Genomic DNA, 24,983 nt, shown 5'->3' on the forward strand with positions numbered 1-24,983 from the left:
TATGGACTGTGTAGAGAAAGCAGTCAGCCAGAAACTTTGTGGAGAAAAACAAGATTACTCAGAAAGAATGACACTGGCATGGAAAACATGCAAACCAGATAGATGGACATTGACTGAAGGTCAGGAATGAACCCCAGACCCAGGAGCTGTGAGGATGATTTGTTTAGAACTGTAGCAAGATTATGTGGCCTCTTGGCAATCCTTTTGGGAACCTCAGACCAGAGATTTTTGCTAAACCTCCATCACTATGTTTGAAGTTGAAAAGCAAAAGAAAAAATTCTAATATTGAGATGAGTGTGCAAAAAGCTATTTTGTATGCATAATAGCTCTGTAACATTTTTATACTTCATCCATCCATAACCCCTTTTTCCCATTTTGCACATGCACCTTTTGCTAATGTATAGCTGGAAGCTACATTAGCTCCTTGCACTAGTTTAGTCTGTCCTTTAAGCAGCCAAGGTATAGAGGCGGCTTAAATGATTACCGTACTGCTGCCAGAGGATGGTCAGGATCAGCAAAGATTAATTATATTTACATACACTGTAGCTCTTTCCTACACTTTTACAAACACCATTTTTCTAAACTGTACCAAAGAGCTAAAATAGCTCATTGCTGCAGTTCCTTGCACATACTGTTCTTTAAAAAGGTGTGAGATTCTAGATCATTAAATGATAATGTCTGCTGCTTTACTGCTGTCAGGGGATAATTAAAAAATTGTGTCCCAGTAATACCCTGCACAAGGGCAGCTGTCCTATTCACTCTCCTTTGCTTTGGCTTTGTTTATTTTAGAACACGTGGTGCTATCTGCTTCTGAATTTAATCTAACTCCATTTTAATTAACAAGGTATATACGGCATGATGTAAGAACATTTCATCTTCATTTTTCAGTTTTAAATATCTAGAATAAGTGAAAAAGCAAACGTTTGCCTTTTTTAAAACAAAGAACATCTTTATTGAAATATCACTTCTGATACAGGGATTCATACATTTATATAAATGAAAACAAACCATGTTAACATATTTTCAGCTGCAGACATTATACATCACATATAATCTACTACACAGTGATTGTCATTTGAACATTACATAGCTCATTCAGTTCCTGCCTCCCCCTAAACATCATTCCTCCTCCAAAATATTATTCTGCATGTATTGTTCCCACAATTCCCATTCTTTTTCCATGCAATTTGTTTCAACAAATTCCATTTTTTATCTCATTTACTACATTCACTACTTCTATTACTGTTGGCTTAGACTTTGATTTCCATTTTCTAATAATTGTTTTTTTGGCAGCCACCAGAATTAAACTCAGCAAGGCCTTACTATGTCTTCTTTTGTTCTGATTCTGTATCACAGCTTAAAAAAATAATTTCCTTAGTTACACCAATTTGTTCACCCAGTATTTCTGACAGAGTAGTCTGCAGGGAATTTTTAAAATGTGCCAACTCATTACACTCCCCAAAAATATGTTCCTAATTACCTCTTTCTTCCTCATCACAACACCAACATTTGTAATGTACCTGAGGAAAAATGCTTTGGAGTCTGCTTGGTGTATAAAAGTACCTATGCAAACACTTCTAAGCAAAAATCTTAAATCTTCTATTTGGGAGCCATACATATATATACTCTAATTGTTTCTTTGTGAATTGCTTATCCAGTCTCTCTTCCAAATTGTTTTTAACCTCTTCTGACTAATTTCTATAATTATTGTGCATTATTTTATATGCCCTACTAATTATCTCTTTTTAATGGCAGCTTCTGTTCTAGGTTCTACTAATAATGCTACAGAGCAGGTCTTTCACTTAGGATTCCCTTATCCCTTTCTCTTTGCCTATACTCTGATATAGATCCTTGATAGGGAAGGCAATTTTTAGCCTGCAGTCCACACGTATTCTTGGCCTCTTTCTGTTATTTTGCCTTTCCCACTTTAATTATTTGCTCCCAATGTCATGGTTCCTTTGCCTGTTTTCTCTGGTAAACTCCAGCCCCCTGTTGCCTATTCTTTGTACCCCTAATTATAGTCATCCCTTTCAACAGAATTGCCTTTCTGCATTCCCGTGTTGGTGTAGTTCTTAGAATAACTTTCTGCTACTTTTTGAGTATAATATTGTTTATGATTATTGTTATTCTCCTTAAGGAAGTGCATCCAAAATCCCAGTCTCTCCTTATTTCTTGAGCTTCCCCCTTGTTTCATCGTCATCCATTCCTACTCTGAATTATAGTTTTCTGCTTGTGCTATGTAAAGGAGCCTTAATTGTGTAGCTCTGAAATACCCCTTCATATCAGGTAATCCACCTTATTCTATTGGAAGGATCAGCTTATCTCACTTGACTCTTGCCCTCTTCCCCTCCCAGATAAAATCCTTCAACTCTTTATTAATTACTATCCAAAACTTCTCTGGTTGATAAAAATATACCTGGCCTGTGTATTAAACTAAAGAGACTAAAAACATTTTCAGTGCTTTTATCTTGCAATGCATATCCATTAAACAGAACTTCCAGTTTCTCAGGTTTTGTATTATCTTTTGTTTAGCATCTTCTCACATATCCTTAGCGGTCATAACAGAATCCTTTGTAACTCATATGCCTAAATACTTCATTTTATCATGCCCCCATAAATATTGGTATTGCTGAAACAGTTCATGTTTGGGTACGTTTTACCTTCTTTAATTTTGTATCCTGAAAAGACTTCAAACTGTCTCAGAATGTTCCACAACACTGAGATGTCCTTTTCTGGATTTATCAGGTACAAAATATTATCTTCAAATAAAGCCCGCTTTTCTTGATTACCATACCATTTATATCCTTGAATTTCTGAGTCCCTTATTTTCTTTGCCAATGATTCTAAATATAATACAGATAAACAACAAAAGGGAAAGAGGACATCCCTGCCTGGTTTCTCTGTTCCAATTGAACTTATCAGAGAGGAGCCCCTCCACTTTAATTTTTGCCTACAATCCCTCATGTATCCTCCTAATTAACCTTATTATTGTGTCAGGGAATGCAAATGCTTCCATTGCCCTACTCATGGAATCAAAGCTTATTCTCGCAAATGCTTTCAGTGAATCAAGATCCACCAATAATAGTGGCATTTTCTTCTATTCTGCTTCCCTTTGGATCATCATTGTTGTATTAATGTTGTGAAATGTTTGCATTCCCTTCACAAAACCACATTGATCCATATCTTTTCAATTTTGCTATTACCTTTGCCATTCATTTAGCCATTATAGACATAAACACTTTATAACCATTGTTCAGAATCAAAATTGGCCTATATGAAGGTGGATCTGATGGGTCTTTACCATCTTTAGGTATTACAGCCGTCACAGCTTTCTTTCTGGATGTTGGTGCTTTTCCTCTTTTTAAAATACTGTTAAATAAAACCTTCCAGATCTTTGTCACTTTCTTCCCTCCTAGTTTCCAAACTTCCACTAGAATACCATGTATTCCTGGAGACTTTCCTGTACATTGGTTATACATCACCATTTTTATCTTATCTCCTCCTATCCTGTTAATAATTGAGCCCCTCTACCTCTAACTTTGGCATATTTAATTCTGTAAACATTTCCATTTGTACTTTTTCTTGATTTCCACATTTCTCTGGTTTATACAGATTTTCATAAAATGTCTGAAATACTTCTAATAACTCTATAGGATCTCTTGTTATTTTCCTTGTTATAGGCTCTTAAACTTGGCAGCAACCCTTTTTACTTTCTACTGCTTGAGCCTTTGTGCTATAAGCTGTTGTGCTCTGGAGTTATCAAAAAACAGTTGCTTAACAGCAATCTTTATAAACTCATGCATATTATCCAGGCAGTCCATTATTTTTAATTTAGAACTGTACATTTGCACCTTTTGTTCTATAAGTTTCATCCTATTCTGTAATACTTTAACCTTTGTCAATCCCTGTAAATAATTCTTGTTACCTCTTTACCATATCCCTTTTTCTTTTATTTCTATCCTATTTTTAAACTCCACTTTAATTTTATCCCCATCCCTATCTATATTTTCAGAAGTTTCTCTCTTCCCTAATAACTCCCAAATAATTTCCAAGTACCATTCCTTAAATTCCTCTCTGATTAACAGATAGTTGAAGAAGTAAGACAAAATCCACGGCACACAGGATCCGAACAAAGTGCTCCAGTCACCAAGTAAAATAAATTCCTTTTAATTTTGTACAGCAAATTCTCCAAATAGGTAGTTGAATACAACAAACACACAAATAAGCCAAGCGCTTTCACCTAGTGTCTGGTGCTACCTTGGCTTATTTGTGTGTTTGTTGTATTCAACTACCTATTTGGAGAATTTGCTGTACAAAATTAAAAGGAATTTAATTTACTTGGTGACTGGAGCACTTTGTTCGGATCCTGTGTGCCGTGGATTTTGTCTTACTTGGTCTGTTTTGCTCATTTTACGTTCATAGTTGAAGAAGTACCACTGCCTCATTTTTATTTCATTACCATGCATTTTTATTTTAGTTATTATTGACGGGTGAGCTGAAATAGTTATTGGATGCATATCAAACCCTTTAACTAAATGCACACGTTCCTATAAAATATAATTTTGTCTAGCCTAGCCCAATTTTTGTACCTTGCGGAATAATATGTAAATTCTTTCTGAGCTATTACTGAATTCACATCTTCCATATGATATAAATACATGCCAGTTTAATCCTCCTCCCTTGCCAGAAGTCCATTTCTAATACAAATCTACCATTATTATCTTTTTTTTTCTCTTCTATCAATATTGCAGAGCCTCTAGCAATTAATATAAGTACCCCCCTTTTCATTTGTCCTAGATATTCCACTGAATAACCATCTGAAATATTTTCTTTATCAAATTCACATGCCGTGTTCTTTCCAAATGTATCTCCTGTAGCATAGCTATTTTCACTCTGCATTTCTTAATATAGTTCATTATTTTTTTTGTATATATCAAAGATAATATGGAAAGTGTTGTCATTATATATAACAGCTTTTTTAATGTCTAGTTTCAACTTTTGTATTACATGCTCTTTAAATGAAAAACCTCAAACAAAAGAACAAACACACCCTCTGAAAACCCTCATAACCTGTTTAACTTAATACAATCACACAAAACTATGTAAATCTTCAAATAATGAAGTTTAACCCTCCTAATAGGGAATATCTATCTCAAATTGACAGCTACACTCACAGGCTTTAATTAACCTATAATGAAGGGTTATCCACGCTAAGACGCATGCTACAGCTTGTGCTTATATTTACACTAAGTACTGTCTGTTTTGTCTTATCTTAATTCCTCTTCCAGATGTTAAAAAAACTTGCATGCTTTCAGAAAACATCATTTAGCCATTGAGAGAAAAAAAGTATTTTGCTTTTATTGCCCCTTATCCGAGTGTCACCATAGAAACATGAGATCCAGATACAAAGTTGCCTTCAGCTAAGCTTCTCATGTTGTACTGTGAGCATTTATTTGCTAAGGGAAAAATTTTCATTACATTCAATGTTTTTTTTTATTTACTTGCTTTTACTTAAAACTTGTAAGATCAAGCCAAGGGCCGTAATCCAGTCATTCCCCTATGCAGAATTAAGAAAAAGTATACAAATTTTACTGATATCATCCATATCATTACAGCCTATTACATTAAACATGCTTTTTCCAGGCTTTCTTCTCTTTTTACATTACAGTGCCTACATTTCTTAAAACTAAACATTAAGAAAGAAAGAAAGAAGAAGAGAAAAAAGGGCAGCTGATTTCTTTAGTATCCCTGTAACACACAAAATAACTGAAATGCTTCACTATATAACATGCAGTATATGTCATGATTTATAAAAATACCATTAACAACAAAAATTGGTTTAGTTACACTCACCTCTTTCCATCCTCTTCCCCTCTCCTTAATGTTTTTTACAAACTGTAATAACATGAAGTAGGGCATATGCTCTGGAGTCCCTATGAGTTTAACGAAGTCAAAAAAGTCCAATATTTCCAGGTTTTCTTGTTCCTCTATATTTCACAAATGCTATTGATGCTTTGCATTCCCACATGTATTCAGTAATTTCTGAGTTGCTGGTTTTCTTCCTGTTAACCTCCATCTCCCAACTCCAGTCTCTGTTTCATTTTCAATTTAGTCCTAGTTCTTCTAGTCAACTTCTGTACTTTTCTCTGTCTCTTAAGCATTTTTTGTGCAACACTGGAGAAAGTTTCACCGGCATAGTCTCTCTATGGACTTTATTATCAGAAGAATAAGAAGCAGAGTCCCTTCTGTTTAATAGCTAAATTTTTGTTGGACAAACTTTTGTATTTCCTCCTTAACATGTTCTGCATCAAAAAAATTCTTTGACATTCCAGGAAACAAATAGTCTGAAGATATCTGAATACAGCAGCTTAAATCTCACACCTGCCTCCTCATCATTTTCTGATTGCTGGACTGAATTTATTCCTCTTTTGCCTGGTGTATAGTGAGTAATCATTTTCCACAAACACTTTACTGTCTCCAACTTTTAGTACTTTGTCCTTCTGCCACCCTTTTGTCAGAATCAACTCTTTCTGCTGTTAGGACTGCATCTTTACTATTAAACATCTGGGCTGCTTTTTCATGGCCAGGCTTGGAACTTACACACAATGTACTATTTCACTTAACAACTCCTGCTGTGGAATACTATTCCAGTTGCTTATTTAATTAATACAGTCAGTTCCTTCCGGTTTCTCTGGTACAGCAGAAAGTCTCAGGTTTTCCCTATGTGCTCTTGTTCTCTATATCATTTTTTGAAATATGTTTTTTGAGCAGTTTCATTCATATTAGGCCTTTTCTTCATTTCACTGTCTGATTTTTGCAGTTTAATTAGCTCATCTGAATACCTTTGTAAACCTTCTTCCATTTTTCCAGCCTTTTGTTATTTGAGTCGATATACTACTTAAGTGTTTTGTTTATTTTAATCAGCACTGAGCACATTTGGCTTATTTTTCCAGTAGATTACTGGAAGTCATGCTTTGCACCAAAACTGGAACTTGAACTGCTTTTTGCTGAACAACAGCAGGATTCTTCCCAGCCAGTGTTTTCTCCTCACCTTTTGTGATTGATTTTCTTTTGAGTTCTCTAAATTTCTTTTTTTCTGGCATCCAGGAAGTGTACTTACCAGCCAGTAAATGAAATTTACTCAGAAAAACAAATTCACTGTCTCTCTTTTCTGAATTTCTGTTTTCACGCTGGGAGAGCTGAAATTAAGCTGTTACTCATGTGTAGCCATTTTGGAAGTCAACATTATTTTTGATTTTACGTTTGTGATGGTATTGTATAGGAAGAGTATAAACATCTGGACTTAATTAATTGTAAATGTTGACAGGCTATACAGACTAGTATCATCTTTAGGAAAAAAAATAGAAGAAAAGCTCTATAATTTTGATTTATTTTGGAATAGTCTTCTCTGTTGTGGAAGGTGATTTGGTTTCATAGGCCAGTCATCTGGTCTCTTTTAGACTAAGTAAGCCATTCACCCATCCCCATATCTATCCCCCAGCTGGTGTTCCTTTTATATACTTAGGATTGTCTAAAGATGTAAATGTGGAATTTTCTTTTCATCAGCAAGTATAGTTTTAAAGAGGCACCCGAAGAAAGCATATCTGTGTGGGCACCAAAAGTGCACAGTAAGATGGATCATGATTTCCCTTGAGTGGAGATCCACAAGAAAGTGATATGAGACCAAACAACAGAAGGAAATATCTTTCGCTGGGGACTCCACTTTTATGAGGGCAGCTTTAAGAAAAGGAGATAACAGTGAGGAACACTTCTGTCTAGTGCCAAGGCTGACAGGGATAAAGAATAGATCTTCAGGATTATGGAAACAGTTTGCACACACTAGGAAGATGGATGTCACTCCTATATAGGGGTAAGTAACCTGACCGTGAGAGTACTCGCAACAGTAAAAGACATGTTTGATGTCCTGGGGAGGGTTTTCAATAAGTAGCACAAAAGTCTTTGAAATCACACACCCAGATTTGCAAATCCTCAGCAAAGCAAGCTTGTAATGTACAACTCGAGTATAAATAATTAAAAAAAAAAATTTTTTTTTTTTGCAGGACATCGAGCAAGTACTCCTCTACAGAGGACTTCACCCCCTGCCCCCCTTAAATTGCTATTCTGACTGCAGTGTCACTGCACCCTGGGGAAAAGTGATCAACAAAGACAGTAAAACCCTGTCTTTTTCCTTCAGTGGGTGGCTGTGACCCAGGAGAACAGCTAAAACATTTTCCAGTTCAGTACAAATAGTGCTGTATAGCATGAGGATCAACACACTAGCACCTACTAAATTCATCTAAGACACACCAGCACCCCAGACACAAGCACTCTTGTACTAAGCTATAATAGCAGACAAGCTGATTGCAGTGTTAATGGAGCTTCCTGTTGAAGCCATAGATAAGGAGTGGGTACTGCACATTGCGGGGTTCAGTGATGGAATAATAAATGGTGCAGAGATCAGAACATTGCCATTACTGATGACTGATGATCCACTGGAATAGATACAACAGCATCCTGATATACCTTTTTAAACTCTGTTTAAGCACATCTGCCTCTTGACATTGTTATCCCCATGCTATCTTACTTCTCCATTCTCTGTTTTTTCATAGGACAGAAGAAGAAGGGAGCAGAGGCTAGCTGTCTGTGTCAAGGAAGGGAAAACTGTCACAAAGAGGAATATGCATAAAGGAGTACAGGCGAGGAAGGACAAGATGAGGGACAAATGCATTTCAAGGGATTAAACAGGATTCTAAGGAAGGGAAAATAAAAACAAAGTTGTAGGATACTGTTAAGCAGTATTAGGATCTTGGTGAAGAAAATGTCTGAGATACAAACATTCCTGCTAAGAGATGCATCAGACTGCAGAGACCTAGAGTGCTAGTAAAAGGGAATTGGGGTATGGAAAATGACCTTTAGAAAAGATAGAAGAGGAAAGGGAAGACATCCAGTAGCTGTGCTTGTTAAAGCATAAAATTAAAATTTAATGTAGTGGAGGACACTAAGAAGAAAAACGAGTGGAGGTACAAGATAGGAATCTAAGATTTCAGCATTTTATCTTTCAGGGTGGAGGAGTAAGAAGGTAATGTTGGTGAAGAGACACCACAGAGAGGTCTTAAATTATGGCTACGGAACGAGGGCCAAGTAGGTTGATTAAAGTATAGGGTTATGAAATGGAAGGTGAAGAAAGGTAATGACAGTGGGAGTTTTTTAACACAGCTTTATTAACCTCACAATTTATCATACATGTATCCAAAGTCATCATCAACATCATGTTACAATCACTTACTTATTGAATTAGCATATTTGTGTTTTTTATAGACTTGTTAATATTTCAAACTATTGACTTTTCCCCAGCCAATAAACTTATGTGTCATTCACTTGTGCTTTACTTTTGTACTATTTGCAATCCTTCTCAACGCTGTCTTTAAGGGGGGAAGCCTAACTGTCTTCAGGCTGGGGGAAACAAGGCAACCCAGGTGTGAGGTCATTCTTGGCATTTTCTTTGGGCAGTTATCAGCTTTTCCCCTAAATCCCTTCCCTCACATTCAGTGCGTATGCTACCAAAGAGGTGCTTGAAGCAGTTGTTCCAAACATGCCCCTCCCAGCTACACGCACATTTCACTACTTGTCAAACCAAGCAGATGTGATGGTCTCATGTCTGCTGTTTTGACTGGCCTCCACTAGGGTGCAGCACTGCTAGTGCACCTCATTGTGCCTCTCCTGTGAGAGAAGAATGTTACCATTGGCCACTGACTCGCACTTTTGTCTGACTGTTCCAGTTTACAGGTGACTAACTGAACCCAGGTCAGCTGGGTCATACCCAGGACTTTCCTCCCTGTATGCCATGGAAACAGCTATACATCTGCTAATGCTGCTGTTAGTCATAGCTAGCAAGTTAGCATAAGTAAATGATGTATCCTTTATTTGGTAATTAAACAAGCCACTAGAGAATGTACTTATTCACATTTCAGCCATACGGTGGTATGAGTCTGAATGAGATCTCCATTCCTGCTTAAGCTGGATATGCTAAGAAGCAGCAGTGGGGATGGCATCCCTGGCCTCTTACTTCCTTTTGGACCCCCCCCCCAACAGTTACGTTTAAAGTTGTGGTCAAAAATCAACCTCGTTATAGTAAAATCTGCAGTTGTGGAGTCATATGACATGGTGATCAATTATTGCTGGGTACAAATAATCATTTTATAGAGACCTGCCCATTGTAGGCATGACTTGGTTGTCTGATTACTGATTCTTGTTTTTTTTTTTTCCCCAGGCTTTCCCTGTACAGTAATTCAACCCCTTGGAATTCCATGTGTCCAGTCAGGGTTTCTTATTTTCACAGCACATTTTGTGATCTAGTTTGTTGCCTAGCTTTATGTGTTTCTGCTGTTGTTACGTAGTTTCTTCTTTTCACATTATTAGAGAAACCCAGTACAAAGTTGTCTGTTTTAACTTACATACACAATCTGTAAATTGTATTACTTTTTGTGTATGTATATATATGTCACGTATCTTGCAAGCTCCACATCTGTTTCATATGCACCTATACACTAGTTAGTATATATAGTTTAAGGCCCCCCCCCCCCGACTCCACTGAAAAGAGGGCACTGCCCAGCTGAACAACTTATCAGTTGTATGTAAATCCATTAACAAACCTTGGTCACTGAAATATATAGCAAGCCTGTAAATATTTAGGGTTCAGGGCAGACTCTGCCATTTTCTAAAGTGTTGCTGTCAGTGAGATATGTATGTGAGTCACTAGTGCAAAACACAAAGAAGGAGCTGTGGAGAAACTGAATTATACACAAACGTCCATCACATAAAGAGAGCTACTCATAAATCAAACTGTGGTAAATGGGGTGGATTACTTCCCTACTTCATGCTCACTAGAAGACAATTTAATAGGCATCATCCCTGACTGAAGATGGTTCCAGAACAAGGCAGCCAAGGCAACAGGGTAGGGATCCCATAAACATTAAAGAAAAAAGAAACTGTCCAAAATCTCAAAACATTACAAAAGAAAAAAAAGGAAAATGTCTGTCATTTCCCAACCCTTTATACCACTTGTCTGTTGTGTTCTGTTCTGAGTAGTAAAAGTTCTTACTTGGTAGGTCTATACACACACACACACACACACACACACACACACACACACACACACACACACACACACACACACACACACACTCTTACATTGTTGGAGATACTTATGAACGTTTACTCCAAGATTCTCTTTGCTATCTTTGAGTCAGACCTTCTAAAACATTTCCTGGTAAACCACTGTGGATTACAGTCAGTTAGTAATTAATGCCAGTCATTAGAGTTTCAAAATTCTTATTGTTAAGAAAATGCATCTATTTATTAATCAGGTAAACCTACCTTTCAGAGGAAAATCCTGGAGCACTGTCTGGTTAAGTGATTTGCAAAGAGTCAAACAGCAAGCAAATGGAGGTACAAATAGTCAAACCCTGTAGCCATGACTACAGGATGCAGCTCATTAAGAGCTTGAAGCCTTGATCATCTGCACTGACTGCCAGTACTTCATCAACTTCTTCATTTTCTGATAAATCACCAAGGACTACACTTGGTCAATAATGGCAGTCTTTAGAGTTGCATATATAATACTGTTTAGAAAATGTATACCCATGCAACATCTGTTGTTCTTTTAACATTTTAAGTGAATTAATATTGTCTGGCACGTAAGGCTTTGAGCAGTTAATGCTTCTTGTAGGCAAATGAACAATGTGTGAATCCTTCCACTACCTTTTGTCTGATGGGTGACTTTGAGCAAGTCACTTAACCAGACAATGTTCTTGGGTTGCTCCTGCAAAAGGGACACTTTGTCCGGTGGACTTACCTGGTTAACAAATAGATAAAATAAAATAATACTGGTAAAAGAGTCATATCAAACATGAATTACAATAAAATGTAGTTTATGATCATTTTGGAAGAATGATCATTTCAGGCACAAATCAGACTAAGTGTGGTAATGTAACCTTTCTTGTGTTAACATCTGGACTATAAATGGTTAAATGAATAGCTGTGATAGGGACTAAGAGGGAACCCACCCAAATTTCACATCCCATAGACACGTACCTCTGGCACACTGAGGGACACTCCCCAAGAGACAGATCTGGCGGGTAATGTGCCCCTTTCCCAGCAAATGTAAACCCAATAGCTGCATGACTGTAACATTAATACAAAGCAGCACTTATTCGCTTATAATGAGAACAATATCACTACAATAAAAAGAATGTTATTTAAAATAACCACTCCTGAGATTTATTCTTTCTGAGATTTATTGTTCAAAAAGAACTTTGCTAGAAGTTGATAACTATACTTTGGATTTTAAGGTTTTACAGATTGCAGCAGGCCAGAATACAGATCACCACCCCTAAAGGCTGAGCACATCTTTCCATTTTTGATCTTATATCCCTGGATAAATGCCAGTTTGACTATAAAAGGCAGATCATGTATTATGGGACTATAGCTAACCAAGTTTACTGATAATTGCAAACTGAGGACATTTATCAAATCCTGATACTCAAATTCTCCATCAAGGAGCAAACCAAACAAATACTTGGTCTATTAATCACTGGCTTATCCTCAACATCAAGAAATGCAGTATAAGTTCATTTGGTAAGTCTAGCATCACTGCTGAATACAATTAAATCTGACACTGTCATCCGGGACATTTGTACATGTGTTCATAACAGACTCTCCTTTGACCACCATGCCTGTGTAGTGGTTGGAAAATTATTCTACCTTGCGCAATTTATCCTTTGTGGCATTGCCTCAAAGTCCCAAAAAATGATAGTCCCACTTTATTCATCCCTTGTTGGAATGATTATGAGATATAATCAACTCTTTAACATGTACCTTTGCTAAGCACCTAAACCAGCTTGACAGACCTCAACATTTCCTTACCAAAAAAGATCTGAAGTCTCAGTGCCCATAGCTACTCTCTTAGACTAAAAGGCCTGTCCCTGTACTCAGTGTCCTGAGGGCTGACCTCTGCTTAATCTTCATGCTCTGAATGAACAGCACTCCTTGAACTCCTTTATCTAAACAGAACTACTGGTAAAGCAAACACTTAATCCAGAGACCTAAATCTGTACTACGGCATCAACAACACCAGATGGGGTAACAGACACTCACCCCAATGTGTCCCCCATTTCTGAAATAGGCTGCCCTTACCTGTCTAGCACAGTACTTTACTAGGGACCTTTAAAACCATGACTGGGTGGGTGTTCACAAATTTTCACTGGAGATATTTGGAGAAAAAGTACTTTAATGTGAGACATTATTTGTTTCCCACCGATATTGGGTTATATAGCTGTTGATGGTCTCCTTCGGCTGTAAGCTTAATATGAGCTTGTGAACCTATTTATGGATGTTTGCCAAGACTGTATAGCTTGCTAGTATGGAAATGCTGAGAAAATGCATGGTTTTCACATGTTCATGCTCATGTTGAGCAGATAACTTAATAGATTTGAGCCCATATCCAAAACCTGTATACCAGGGGCCAACAACAAAATAAATTATTTGGAGACAGTCTGTGGAATACAAGTAATCCACTGTTCATAGGTTCATAGATTAGTACGAGGCTAGCTGCCCTTGTGGGCCATTTTAAGGTTAGCCCATGTGAGATGGTTTAAAATAAAATATGTTTTAGTGTAATTACTGGTGTATAACAATAATAAGTTTTCAATTCAGCAGGAATTTATTTTTATAAAAACTGATATGGTCTCATGTCTTATGATTGTTGTAATTTCTTGATTGTATCTGTCTTTCCTCCCCAGTACCTCCAAAAAGAAGCAACACAGTGGCAGTGGTTGTTGGGGCATCGGTTGGGGGATTCTTAGCTGTTGTAATTCTTATACTAGTGGTGGTGAAGTGTGTGAGAAGAAAAAAAAAACAGGAGTTGAACTCTGAAGACCAAAAAACTGAAGAGGAAGGAAAAACAGATGGGGAAGGAAATCCTGAGGAAGGAACCAAGTAAGTATTTTTTTTTTCTTCCCTAGAGTATCAGGAAATCAAAAGTAGTGCTTGTTAATGGAGTAAGGTACTTCTGTAGATTATGGCAAATTAAGTTTTATATTGTTCCCTTTCTACGCCCCTTTTAGGTGACTTACTTTGTTTTCACTATTTATTCTGTTGTAAATAATAAAGGAGAAAAACTTCATTAAGATTGTTGGATGCAGGTGATGCTATGCTATATTTTATAATTACTGTCTCAACCTGAAGTAACACTGGTTCTGCTGGGTTCATTTTTACACTGAGACCTGGATTCATCCCATAATTGGTTCTTACTCTAACTAACATGGCTGCCTTGTTAGTATTATTGCTGAGATCAGTGTTATGGCTGTAGGTGTGATCCTTGTGTGCACAGGGCATGAGCTGTCAAGAAACCGTATAACTGTACGTAGGACCTCTACCACTCCCGTTAATGGTGTTTCACATGGTGTGAGCATACTGGTAACTGGGATACATACGTGATGTAGTCACATTTTTACAAGGTTGCCTTGTAAGTGTCTTTTCCAGCTAAGGTATTTATTATGGAGAGAAAGAAAGCACATAGCTCTCAACCTCCCATCTCCAAAATGAGGAACAGTAGCTTTCATCATGTGGAACAACTGGGCAAAATGCGGAACATTTACTAATGGCTTGCTAATGGCTTGCTAACAACTTCAACTAGGAAGGTCATAGGATAGTTAAAATATGTTGTTTACTTATAAAAAAAAAAGATCTTTTAATGATGTAATATGATTCCTTTCTATTTACAATGGATATCAGATAAAAAAAATCATAACACTGAATGTGTGACAGACCCTTTCAATGTGGGACTTTGAGGAACATGAACTTTTTAAGACCCCAAATGAGGTACGTTCCTCGTAATGAGGTACACTTGAGAGGTATGAGAAAGCATTACATTTATAAAATCGTTTCATTGCTTGCTGGAGGCTTTTGTTGTCAGTTATCACCTGGTCTTTGCCCTGCTTATAGAGAGTGACATATAATATTGTAACTATGGCTAACTAACTGTGGCTGTTACAGATCTCTTTTGGCCATGGTGATGATATGATAGGTAGTCGATCCTGGGTCTTTCAGTTTAGAGAATGTTTCAGTAGCCAGTGCAAACTAGGCTGGATAGAGTTTAGGATATGAGTACAAATAAATTCAGTGGAAATCCCGCTTTAATGTAAAAACAGTCCAAAACATCATTCATAAAGAACTTTAAAAATCGTGTTTTTACACCACCACCATGCCCTTTGCACTTGTAATGCTTTACTAAATATAATCATCTCGAAAGTTACTGCACTTTGGAGGAAAAAATATAATTTCCCCCACTTCATGAACTGTGCTCAAAATTTTCAAAGAACTTTCAATTTTTTTGATCAACTGTCTTGCTTCCAGATGGACAGCTGTATTTTTTTTAGTTTTATAGACCCAAATACCATAATGTGAGTAGAATATGTAAGAATGAGCATTTCTGCACCATTGATTCAAGACAGCTACAGAAAGAAGAATATCTTTTCACATTTCTGTACACTTATTTTATGCTGATACTCCATTAAGCAACAGTGTTACTTGTGCGTCCACTCTGCTTTGAACTATCATGTGGGGCTAAGAGAAGTGGGGTCTTAAATTGCCCTACTCTCTCTTAAGGCGCTGCCCTATAATTCATGCAGTTTATTTAAGGAATCTTCATAGGACTCTAGTAAATTTGTTCCCTACAAATGGTACATCAAACTTTCCATCTTACCTCTCTTCCTAGTTGTAGGTCAAATAGTCTTCAGCAGTTCTGCCAAAGATGTAAAATGTTGCTTCTCTTTTTCTTTCCAAGCTATAGTAATTCCTCTTTATTGAACAAGCCATACTTCCAGATAATGGACACCTCATTTCAGTAAATCTGTACCCATTCCTGTCTTTTGAACTTTCCATCTGCCTGGCTACTGAGCACTCATAGAACATGAAAATTAACAAAGCCATGTCCTCTTTGCTCTTTGATTAGTCATCAGTGCCTTTTTATTCCTTCTTCTTAGCCAGTATCTCTGGAGAGTAAGAAATCAACTTTGCCTGAATTTTCTGAACTGATCCCATACTCTAATTGCCCATTATGATTCGTACAGTTCTGAATTGATCCTGTATTCTAACTGCCTCTTATGATTCCTACAATTCTGAATTGATCCCATATTCTAACTGCCTCTTATGATTCCTACAATTCTGAATTGATCACATATTCTAACTACCCCTTATGATACCTACAATTCTGAATTGATCCCATATTCTAACTTCTCTTTGTGATTCCTACAATTCTGAATTGATCCCATATTCTAACTGTCCCTTATGATTCCTACAAGTCTGAATTGATCCCATATTCTAACTGCCCCTTATGATTCCTACAATTCTGAATTGATCCCATATTCTAACTGCTCTTTGTGATTCCTACAATTCTGAATTGATCCCATATTCTAACTGCCCCTTCTGATTCCTACAATTCTGAATTGATCCCATATTCTAACTGCTCTTTGTGGTTCCTACAATTCTGAATTGATCCCATATTTTAACTGCCCCTTATGATTCCTACAATTCTGAATTGATCCCATATTCTAACTGCCCCTTGTGATTCCTACAATTCTGAATTGATTCCATATTTTAACTGCCCGTTATTTTCCTGCAGTTCTGAATTGATCCCATATTCTAACTGCCTTTTATGATTCCTACAATTCTGAATTGATCCCATATTCTAACTGCCCCTTATGATTCCTACACCTCTTCCAGTGTGTCTGTTGCTCTTATTTCTGACCGTTACTACTTCACGTTTTTCACTTCCCTTTGAGATGGTTTTCTTTTCCATTCTCTCTCACTCTATCAGCATGTTTCTCTATATTCTTCAGCCAAATTCTGCTTTGAATCCCTCCATTCCTCAACTAAAGTTGTGCCTGCTAGCTCCCCCACCATCCTTTAAAACAGCTGTACTTATTTGCCTTCTTGCCAGTGTTCGTTAATGCTCTTTCTAGCTGAAGATACTTTCAGTATTGCCTGTTCCCATACTGGAGTCATCCATTGTCCACTGGTACCCTTTAAGTTTCCATCCTTAGTTCTGGTACTGTTCCCACCTTCAATCCCTGATCAGTTTTATTCCTCTGTACTTCCCTGCATCCTATCAAACCTTCTTCCCATGTGGATTTTCTAATTTCCCAAAAGCCTGTCATCTTCTTTCAGGCATTCTGCACACCATCATTCTTTTTAAGTTGCTGCTTCCCCTTCTGCATTAGTCTCCTAAAATACTTCAGACTATACAAATATTCCCCTCTTGTGCCTCCCTTGAACTCTTATTTCTTCTTTTACTAGTATACACTGCTTTTGTCAATTGAAAAGCCTTTTTTCCATTCGGAGATACTCTTCTCTCATACAGGTCAGCACATAGGCTTTCTAATCTGATACCCTCAACCACCACTGCAGCCTAGACCCTCATTCTCTTACCTATCTGTGTATGTCTCATGCAGTTGTTTTCACCCTAGATAGTTCCAAAGTTTGACATATCAGCCCAGTCTGATTAGATAATAGGTAATACAGTTTCACTCAATTCAAATAAAGTCCTACTCTCCTGGTATGTTCCTGGATATTTTATTTATTTATTTTACATTTGTTTACCAGGATAGTCCGACTGGATATATGTCCATTTTCAGCAGAGGCCCGGGGAGAAAAGCTCCAAATAGACAAACTTACATAGATAACATTAGAAAGTATAAAACAAAGTATAAAACAAGTGACTATGTACAATGGTTAGTGGTGTTCCTTAATAGGGACTCACAATTCACTTGGTCAGACACATTTAAATGTAAGAGACATCAGATTGGATACATAGCTTGGTGAAGTAGTTACATGTTACGATATATAGAGATTATGTTTTCAGTTTATAACTTAATCGGGGTTGTTACACTGGCAAAGCCCATTCTCTTTGAGATACCGTTTGAGGTTTTTTTAGGAGACCTATGGAGGATTGTAGGGTTATATAGCTTAGCAATGAATTCCAGGTTTTGCCAACAAAGTTGGCAAAAAGGTATTCACCAGCAGCATTATTAGCTTTGTGGGTTTGGACCAGTAGTTTGTTGGCTGATCGTAGGGATCTCAAGTTGCTATATGGCTTAATGATATTTATAAGTGAGGGGGTATCCTCAGGGTGGTACAAAATTTGTGTGTGCTATTAAGAGTTGATTAAATTGAATTACGCTGGGCAGTTCTAGCCACTCTAGTTGTTTCAGGTTCTGGCAGTGGTGGGTTCTATAAGTGGAGCCAGTGGTGAATCTGGCAATATGGTTGTAGCTATGGGAGAGCTTACCTAGTTCGGATTTGTTGAGGTTTGAGAGTACTGGCGAGGCATATAAAAGAGTAGAGAGTAGATGTGACCGGGCAATTGCAGTCCAAGCCAGTGAGGTAAAAAATGTTTTGTTTCTATACAGTGATCCAAGCTTCTTATTAATGGTCTGTATAATTTTGTTGACCTGTAGGTCAAATTTAAGATTATTATCTATGATAATCCCTAGGAGCTTAGTGTGTTGATCTGGGGAGATAGTGGTACTATTGTTAGACGTGACAGAGAATGAAAGTGTGGCTGATCTACTAGTGGGGGTGAAGAGTAGAAGTTTAGTTTTATTGGGGTTCAGCAATAGGCGCTGGTTGGAGAGCCAGTTCTCAATAGTGTTGAATGTATTTTGGGTTAGGATTTGCAGTTCGGATGGGGAGGTGGCTGAGCAGATCAGAGTGGAATCATTTGCATATTGAATACAGGTGGCTTTAGGGATAGCAGTGTGAAGGTTGTTGATAAAAATAGAGAAGAGTAGTGGACCAAATATGGAGCCTTGAGGAACACCAAGTGTGAGAGGTAGCTGGCTGGAGAGTTTGCCCTGCCATAATACCACCTGTTGTCTACCAGACAGGTAGGACTGGAACCACTGGATTGCATGCTTATTGAGGGAAATAGACTTGAGAGAGAGAGAATGAGAAGTTCATGGTTGACCATGTTGAAGGCTTTTGATAGGTCAAGAAGGAGGGCGGAGGATAGCCTATTGTTATTCCTGTTTTGGTTTATGGCATTAGTAAAGGAGAGGAGGACCGAGGGGGTGCTATGGTATGGCCTGAAGGCATACTGGGAGTTGGATAGTAAGTTAATCTGTGTAAGGTACTGCATTAGTTGCTTGTGTACAAATTTCTCCATTATTTTGGCTAGTGGGGAAAGAATGGCAATGGGTCTATAGTTGGATATGTCAGTAGAACTTCCACCTTTGGGGAGTGGGATGACGTAGGATATTTTCCAGAGGGAGGGGATAGTGCTTTCGGATAAGGTTCTGTTGATTAGGATAGATATGGGATATGCAGTGTCATCTGCCACTGTTTGTAGGTACTCTGCAGGGAGGTGGTCAACAGCAAGGATGGTAGGTTTTAGTTTTTTTACAAGTGTTTTGATAAAACTAGTGGATATCGGTTGGAAGCTAAATTGGGGGTGATTAGTGGGTAGTTTAGGGGTGTAGTTTAGGTTTGTTAGTTGATTTGCTAGGGATTGGATTGTTTCAGTGAAAAAGTTATTATAAGCGGCAGCTATGGTCTCAGGGGAGCTATGGGTGTGGTTAGCTGGCGTTGGGGTGGTAGAATGACCTGGATGTAGAAGTTGATGTAGGCCTGCCCAGAACTTTCGAGGGTGGTTTTGGTGTTTTTGTAGGAGATCATGGTAGAAGCTTTTTTTTATCTAGTAAAATAGATTTTTTATATCATTCCTGAGTTGACGCTATTTTAAATGGTCAAGTGGGACTTTAGTTGATCTCCAGCTGGCCCAGGCCCTTTTTCTAGTTTTGATTTTAGATTTAGTGTCTTTTGTGAGCCGTGGTGCTGTGTTTGATCTAGATTTTATTGTACGTGCTGGAGCATGGGAATCAAGGATGCTTAGGAATTTAGTGTTAAAGTGAGCTATAACCTCTTCAAGTGGTAGATTTTTTTAGTTCTGACCTGTCAACTGCTTTTAGTTCATTTAGGAAAATAGCAGCGTCAAAGTTTTTCCTGTTTCTAATTGTTTTATATTTGGTCTGGTGAGGGTTTCCCGCCTTATGTTTTATGATATAGGTTAGTAGATGGTCACGAAGGTCATCAGGGAGAGTGCCAGCTGTGTACAGTTGGGGTTGGTTATTAACTAGGATCCAGTCTAGGATACTTTCCCTGTTGGTTGGTTTGTTTATCCTGGTGGGAGAGGTTATGGTCTGTTTAAACCCAGATAAGTTTATAGGGATGAGGGGGGGTTTGGAGAAGCAGGGGTGCCAATCGGTATTGAAGTCACCAAGAACTATGGTTTCTTGGGGGTAGGTAGTGGATAACCAGTAAAGGATATCCTCCAGAGTATTTAAGTTGTTGCGTGGTGGAATATATGCACAGACGATGTTCAAGCATTTGTTATGATTAATCTGTAGTTTGGTTATGAGGAGTTCTGCATTACTGAATTGGGGTGGTTGAATGGTTTCTCTATTAACAGTTTATTTTTGTATAGGACTGCTATCCCACCTCCTTTCCTTGTAGTGCGATCTAACCGGTGAATATTATATCCAGGAGGTAGTATCTCATTATCAGTAGTACTAGGTTAGTACAGTCTAACCGGTGAATATTATATCCAGGAGGTAGTATCTCATTATCAGTAGTACTAGGTTAGTATGTTCTAACCGGTGAATATTATATCCTGGAGGTAGTATCTCATTATCAGTAGTACTAGGTTAGTATGTTCTAACCGGTGAATATTATATCCTGGAGGTAGTATCTCATTATCAGTAGTACTAGGTTAGTACAGTCTAACCAGTGAATATTATATCCTGGATGTAGTATCTCATTATCAGTAGTACTAGGTTAGTACGGTCTAACTGGTGAATATTATATCCTGGAGGTAGTATCTCATTATCAGTAGTACTAGGTTAGTACGGTCTAACCAGTGAATATTATATCCTGGAGGTAGTATCTCATTATCAGTAGTACTAGGTTAGTACGGTCTAACCAGTGAATATTATAGCCTGGAGGTAGTATCTCATTATCAGTAGTACTAGGTTAGTACGGTCTAACCGGTGAATATTATATCCTGGAGGTAGTATCTCATTATCAGTAGTACTGGGTTAGTATGGTCTAACTGGTGAATATTATATCCTGGGGGTAGTATCTCATTATCAGTAGTACTAGGTTAGTACGGTCTAACTGGTGAATATTATATCCTGGAGGTAGTATCTCATTATCAGTAGTACTGGGTTAGTATGGTCTAACTGGTGAATATTATATCCTGGGGGTAGTATCTCATTATCAGTAGTACTAGGTTAGTACGGTCTAACTGGTGAATACTATATCCTGGGGGTAGTATCTCATTATCAGTAGTACTGGGTTAGTATGGTCTAACTGGTGAATATTATATCCTGGGGGTAGTATCTCATTATCAGTAGTACTAGGTTAGTACGGTCTAACTGGTGAATACTATATCCTGGGGGTAGTATCTCATTATCAGTAGTACTAGGATAGTACGGTCTAACCGGTGAATATTATATCCTGGAGGTAGTATCTCATTATCAGTAGTACTAGGTTAGTACGGTCTAACTGGTGAATATTATACCCTGGAGGTAGTATCTCATTATCAGTAGTACTAGGTTAGTACGGTCTAACTGGTGAATATTATATCCTGGAGGTAGTATCTCATTATCAGTAGTACTAGGTTAGTATGGTCTAACCGGTGTATATTGTATCCTGGAGGTAGTATCTCATTATCAGTAGTACTAGGTTAGTATGGTCTAACCGGTGTATATTGTATCCTGGAGGTAGTATCTCATTATCAGTAGTACTAGGTTAGTATGGTCTAACCGGTGTATATTGTATCCTGGAGGTAGTATCTCATTATCAGTAGTACTAGGTTAGTATGGTCTAACCGGTGTATATTGTATCCTGGGTAGTATCTCATTATCAGTAGTACTAGGTTAGTATGGTCTAACCGGTGTATATTGTATCCTGGAGGTAGTATCTCATTATCAGTAGTACTAGGTTAGTGCGGTCTAACTGGTGAATATTATATCCTGGAGGTAGTATCTCATTATCAGTAGTACTAGGTTAGTATGGTCCAACCAGTGAATATTATATCCTGGAGGTAGTATCTCATTATCAGTAGTACTGGGTTAGTATGGTCTAACTGGTGAATATTATATCCTGGGAGTAGTATCTCATTATCAGTAGTACTAGGTTAGTACGGTCTAACTGGTGAATACTATATCCTGGAGGTAGTATCTCATTATCAGTAGTACTAGGTTAGTACGGTCTAACTGCTGAATATTATATCCTGAAGGTAGTATCTCATTATCAGTAGTACTAGGTTAGTACAGTCTAACCGGTGAATATTATATCCTGGAGGTCATATCTCATTATCAGTAGTACTAGGTTAGTATGTTCTAACCGGTGAATATTATATCCTGGAGGTAGTATCTCATTATCAGTAGTACTAGGTTAGTATGGTCTAACCAGTGAATATTATAGCCTGGAGGTAGTATCTCATTATCAGTAGTACTAGGTTAGTACGGTCTAACCGGTGAATATTATATCCTGGAGGTAGTATCTCATTATCAGTAGTACTAGGTTAGTACGGTCTAACCGGTGAATATTATATCCTGGATGTAGTATCTCATTATCAGTAGTACTAGGTTAGTATGTTCTAACTGGTGAATATTATAGCCTGGAGGTAGTATCTCATTATCAGTAGTACTAGGTTAGTACAGTCTAACCGGTGAATATTATAGCCTGGAGGTAGTATCTCATTATCAGTAGTACTAGGTTAGTACAGTCTAACCGGTGAATATTATATCCTGGAGGTAGTATCTCATTATCAGTAGTACTAGGTTAGTACGGTCTAACCGGTGAATATTATATCCTGGAGGTAGTATCTCATTATCAGTAGTACTAGGTTAGTACGGTCTAACCGGGGAATACTATATCCTGGAGGTAGTATCTCATTATCAGTAGTAGTAGGTTAGTACGGTCTAACCGGAGAATATTATATCCTGGAGGTAGTGTCTCATTATCAGTAGTACTAGGTTAGTACGGTCTAACCGGTGAATATTATATCCTGGAGGTAGTATCTCATTATCAGTAGTACTAGGTTAGTACGTTCTAACCAGTGAATATTATATCCTGGAGGTAGTATCTCATTATCAGTAGTACTAGGTTAGTACGGTCTAACCGGTGAATATTATATCCTGGAGGTAGTATCTCATTATCAGTAGTACTAGGTTAGTACGGCCTAATCGGTGAATATTATATCCTGGAGGTAGTATCTCATTATCAGTAGTACTAGGTTAGTATGTTCTAACCGGTGAATATTATATCCTGGAGGTAGTATCTCATTATCAGTAGTACTAGGTTAGTACAGTCTAACCGGTGAATATTATAGCCTGGAGGTAGTATCTTATTATCAGTAGTACTAGGTTAGTACAATCTAACCGGTGAATATTATATCCTGCAGGTAGTATCTCATTATCAGTAGTACTAGGTTAGTACGGTCTAACTGGTGAATATTATATCCTGGAGGTAGTATCTCATTATCAGTAGTACTAGGTTAGTATGGTCTAACCGGTGAATATTATATCCTGGAGGTAGTATCTCATTATCAGTAGTACTAGGTTAGTACGGTCTAACCGGTGAATATTATAGCCTGGAGGTAGTATCTCATTATCAGTAGTACTAGGTTAGTACGGTCTAACCGGTGAATATTATAGCCTGGAGGTCATATCTCATTATCAGTAGTACTAGGTTAGTACAGTCTAACCGGTGAATATTATATCCTGGAGGTAGTATCTCATTATCAGTAGTACTGGGTTAGTACAGTCTAACCGGTGAATATTATATCCTGGAGGTAGTATCTCATTATCAGTAGTACTAGGTTAGTACGGTCTAACCGGTGAATATTATATCCTGGAGGTAGTAGCTCATTATCAGTAGTACTAGGTTAGTACGGTCTAACCGGTGAATATTATAGCCTGGAGGTAGTATCTCATTATCAGTAGTACTAGGTTTGTACGGTCTAACGGTGAATATTATATCCTGGAGGTAGTATCTCATTATCAGTAGTACTAGGTTAGTACGGTCTAACCAGTGAATATTATAGCCTGGAGGTAGTATCTCATTATCAGTAGTACTAAGTTAGTACAGTCTAACCGGTGAATATTATATCCTGGAGGTAGTATCTCATTATCAGTAGTACTAGGCTAGTACGGTCTAACCAGTGAATATTATAGCCTGGAGGTAGTATCTCATTATCAGTAGTACTAGGTTAGTACGGTCTAACCAGTGAATATTATAGCCTGGAGGTAGTATCTCATTATCAGTAGTACTAGGTTAGTACGGTCTAACCAGTGCATATTATATCTTGGAGGTAGTATCTCATTATCAGTAGTACTAGGTTAGTATGTTCTAACCGGTGAATATTATATCCTGGAGGTAGTATCTCATTATCAGTAATGCTAGGTTAGTATGGTATAACCGGTGAATATTATAGCCTGGAGGTAGTATCTCATTATCAGTAGTACTAGGTTAGTACAGTCTAACCGGTGAATATTATAGCCTGGAGATAGTATCTCATTATCAGTAGTACTAGGTTAGTACGGTCTAACTGGTGAATATTATAGCCTGGAGGTAGTATCTCATTATCAGTAGTACTAGGTTAGTACGGTCTAACGGTGAATATTATATCCTGGAGGTAGTATCTCATTATCAGTAGTACTAGGTTAGTACGGTCTAACCAGTAAATATTATAGCCTGGAGGTAGTATCTCATTATCAGTAGTACTAGGTTAGTACAGTCTAACCGGTGAATATTATATCCTGGAGGTAGTATCTCATTATCAGTAGTACTAGGTTAGTACGTTCTAACCGGTGAATATTATATCCTGGAAGTGGTATCTCATTATCAGTAGTACTAGGTTA

General features: G+C 37.7%; 1 protein-coding gene across 1 annotated transcript in view; it reads left to right on the plus strand.

Moving 5' to 3' along the window:
• Positions 1 to 24,983, plus strand: part of SCN2B (sodium voltage-gated channel beta subunit 2) — a 266,057-nt gene that overhangs the window by 157,333 nt on the left and 83,741 nt on the right. The window contains exon 4 of the mRNA XM_044080870.1: positions 13,800 to 13,995. Within this exon, the coding sequence (XP_043936805.1) occupies positions 13,800 to 13,995 (196 nt within the window). The remainder of the gene's footprint in view (positions 1 to 13,799; positions 13,996 to 24,983) is intronic.

Source organism: Protopterus annectens, chromosome 8.part0, assembly GCF_019279795.1.
Source record: "Protopterus annectens isolate FY-2018-M chromosome 8.part0, PAN1.0, whole genome shotgun sequence".
Lineage (NCBI taxonomy): Eukaryota > Metazoa > Chordata > Ceratodontiformes > Protopteridae > Protopterus > Protopterus annectens.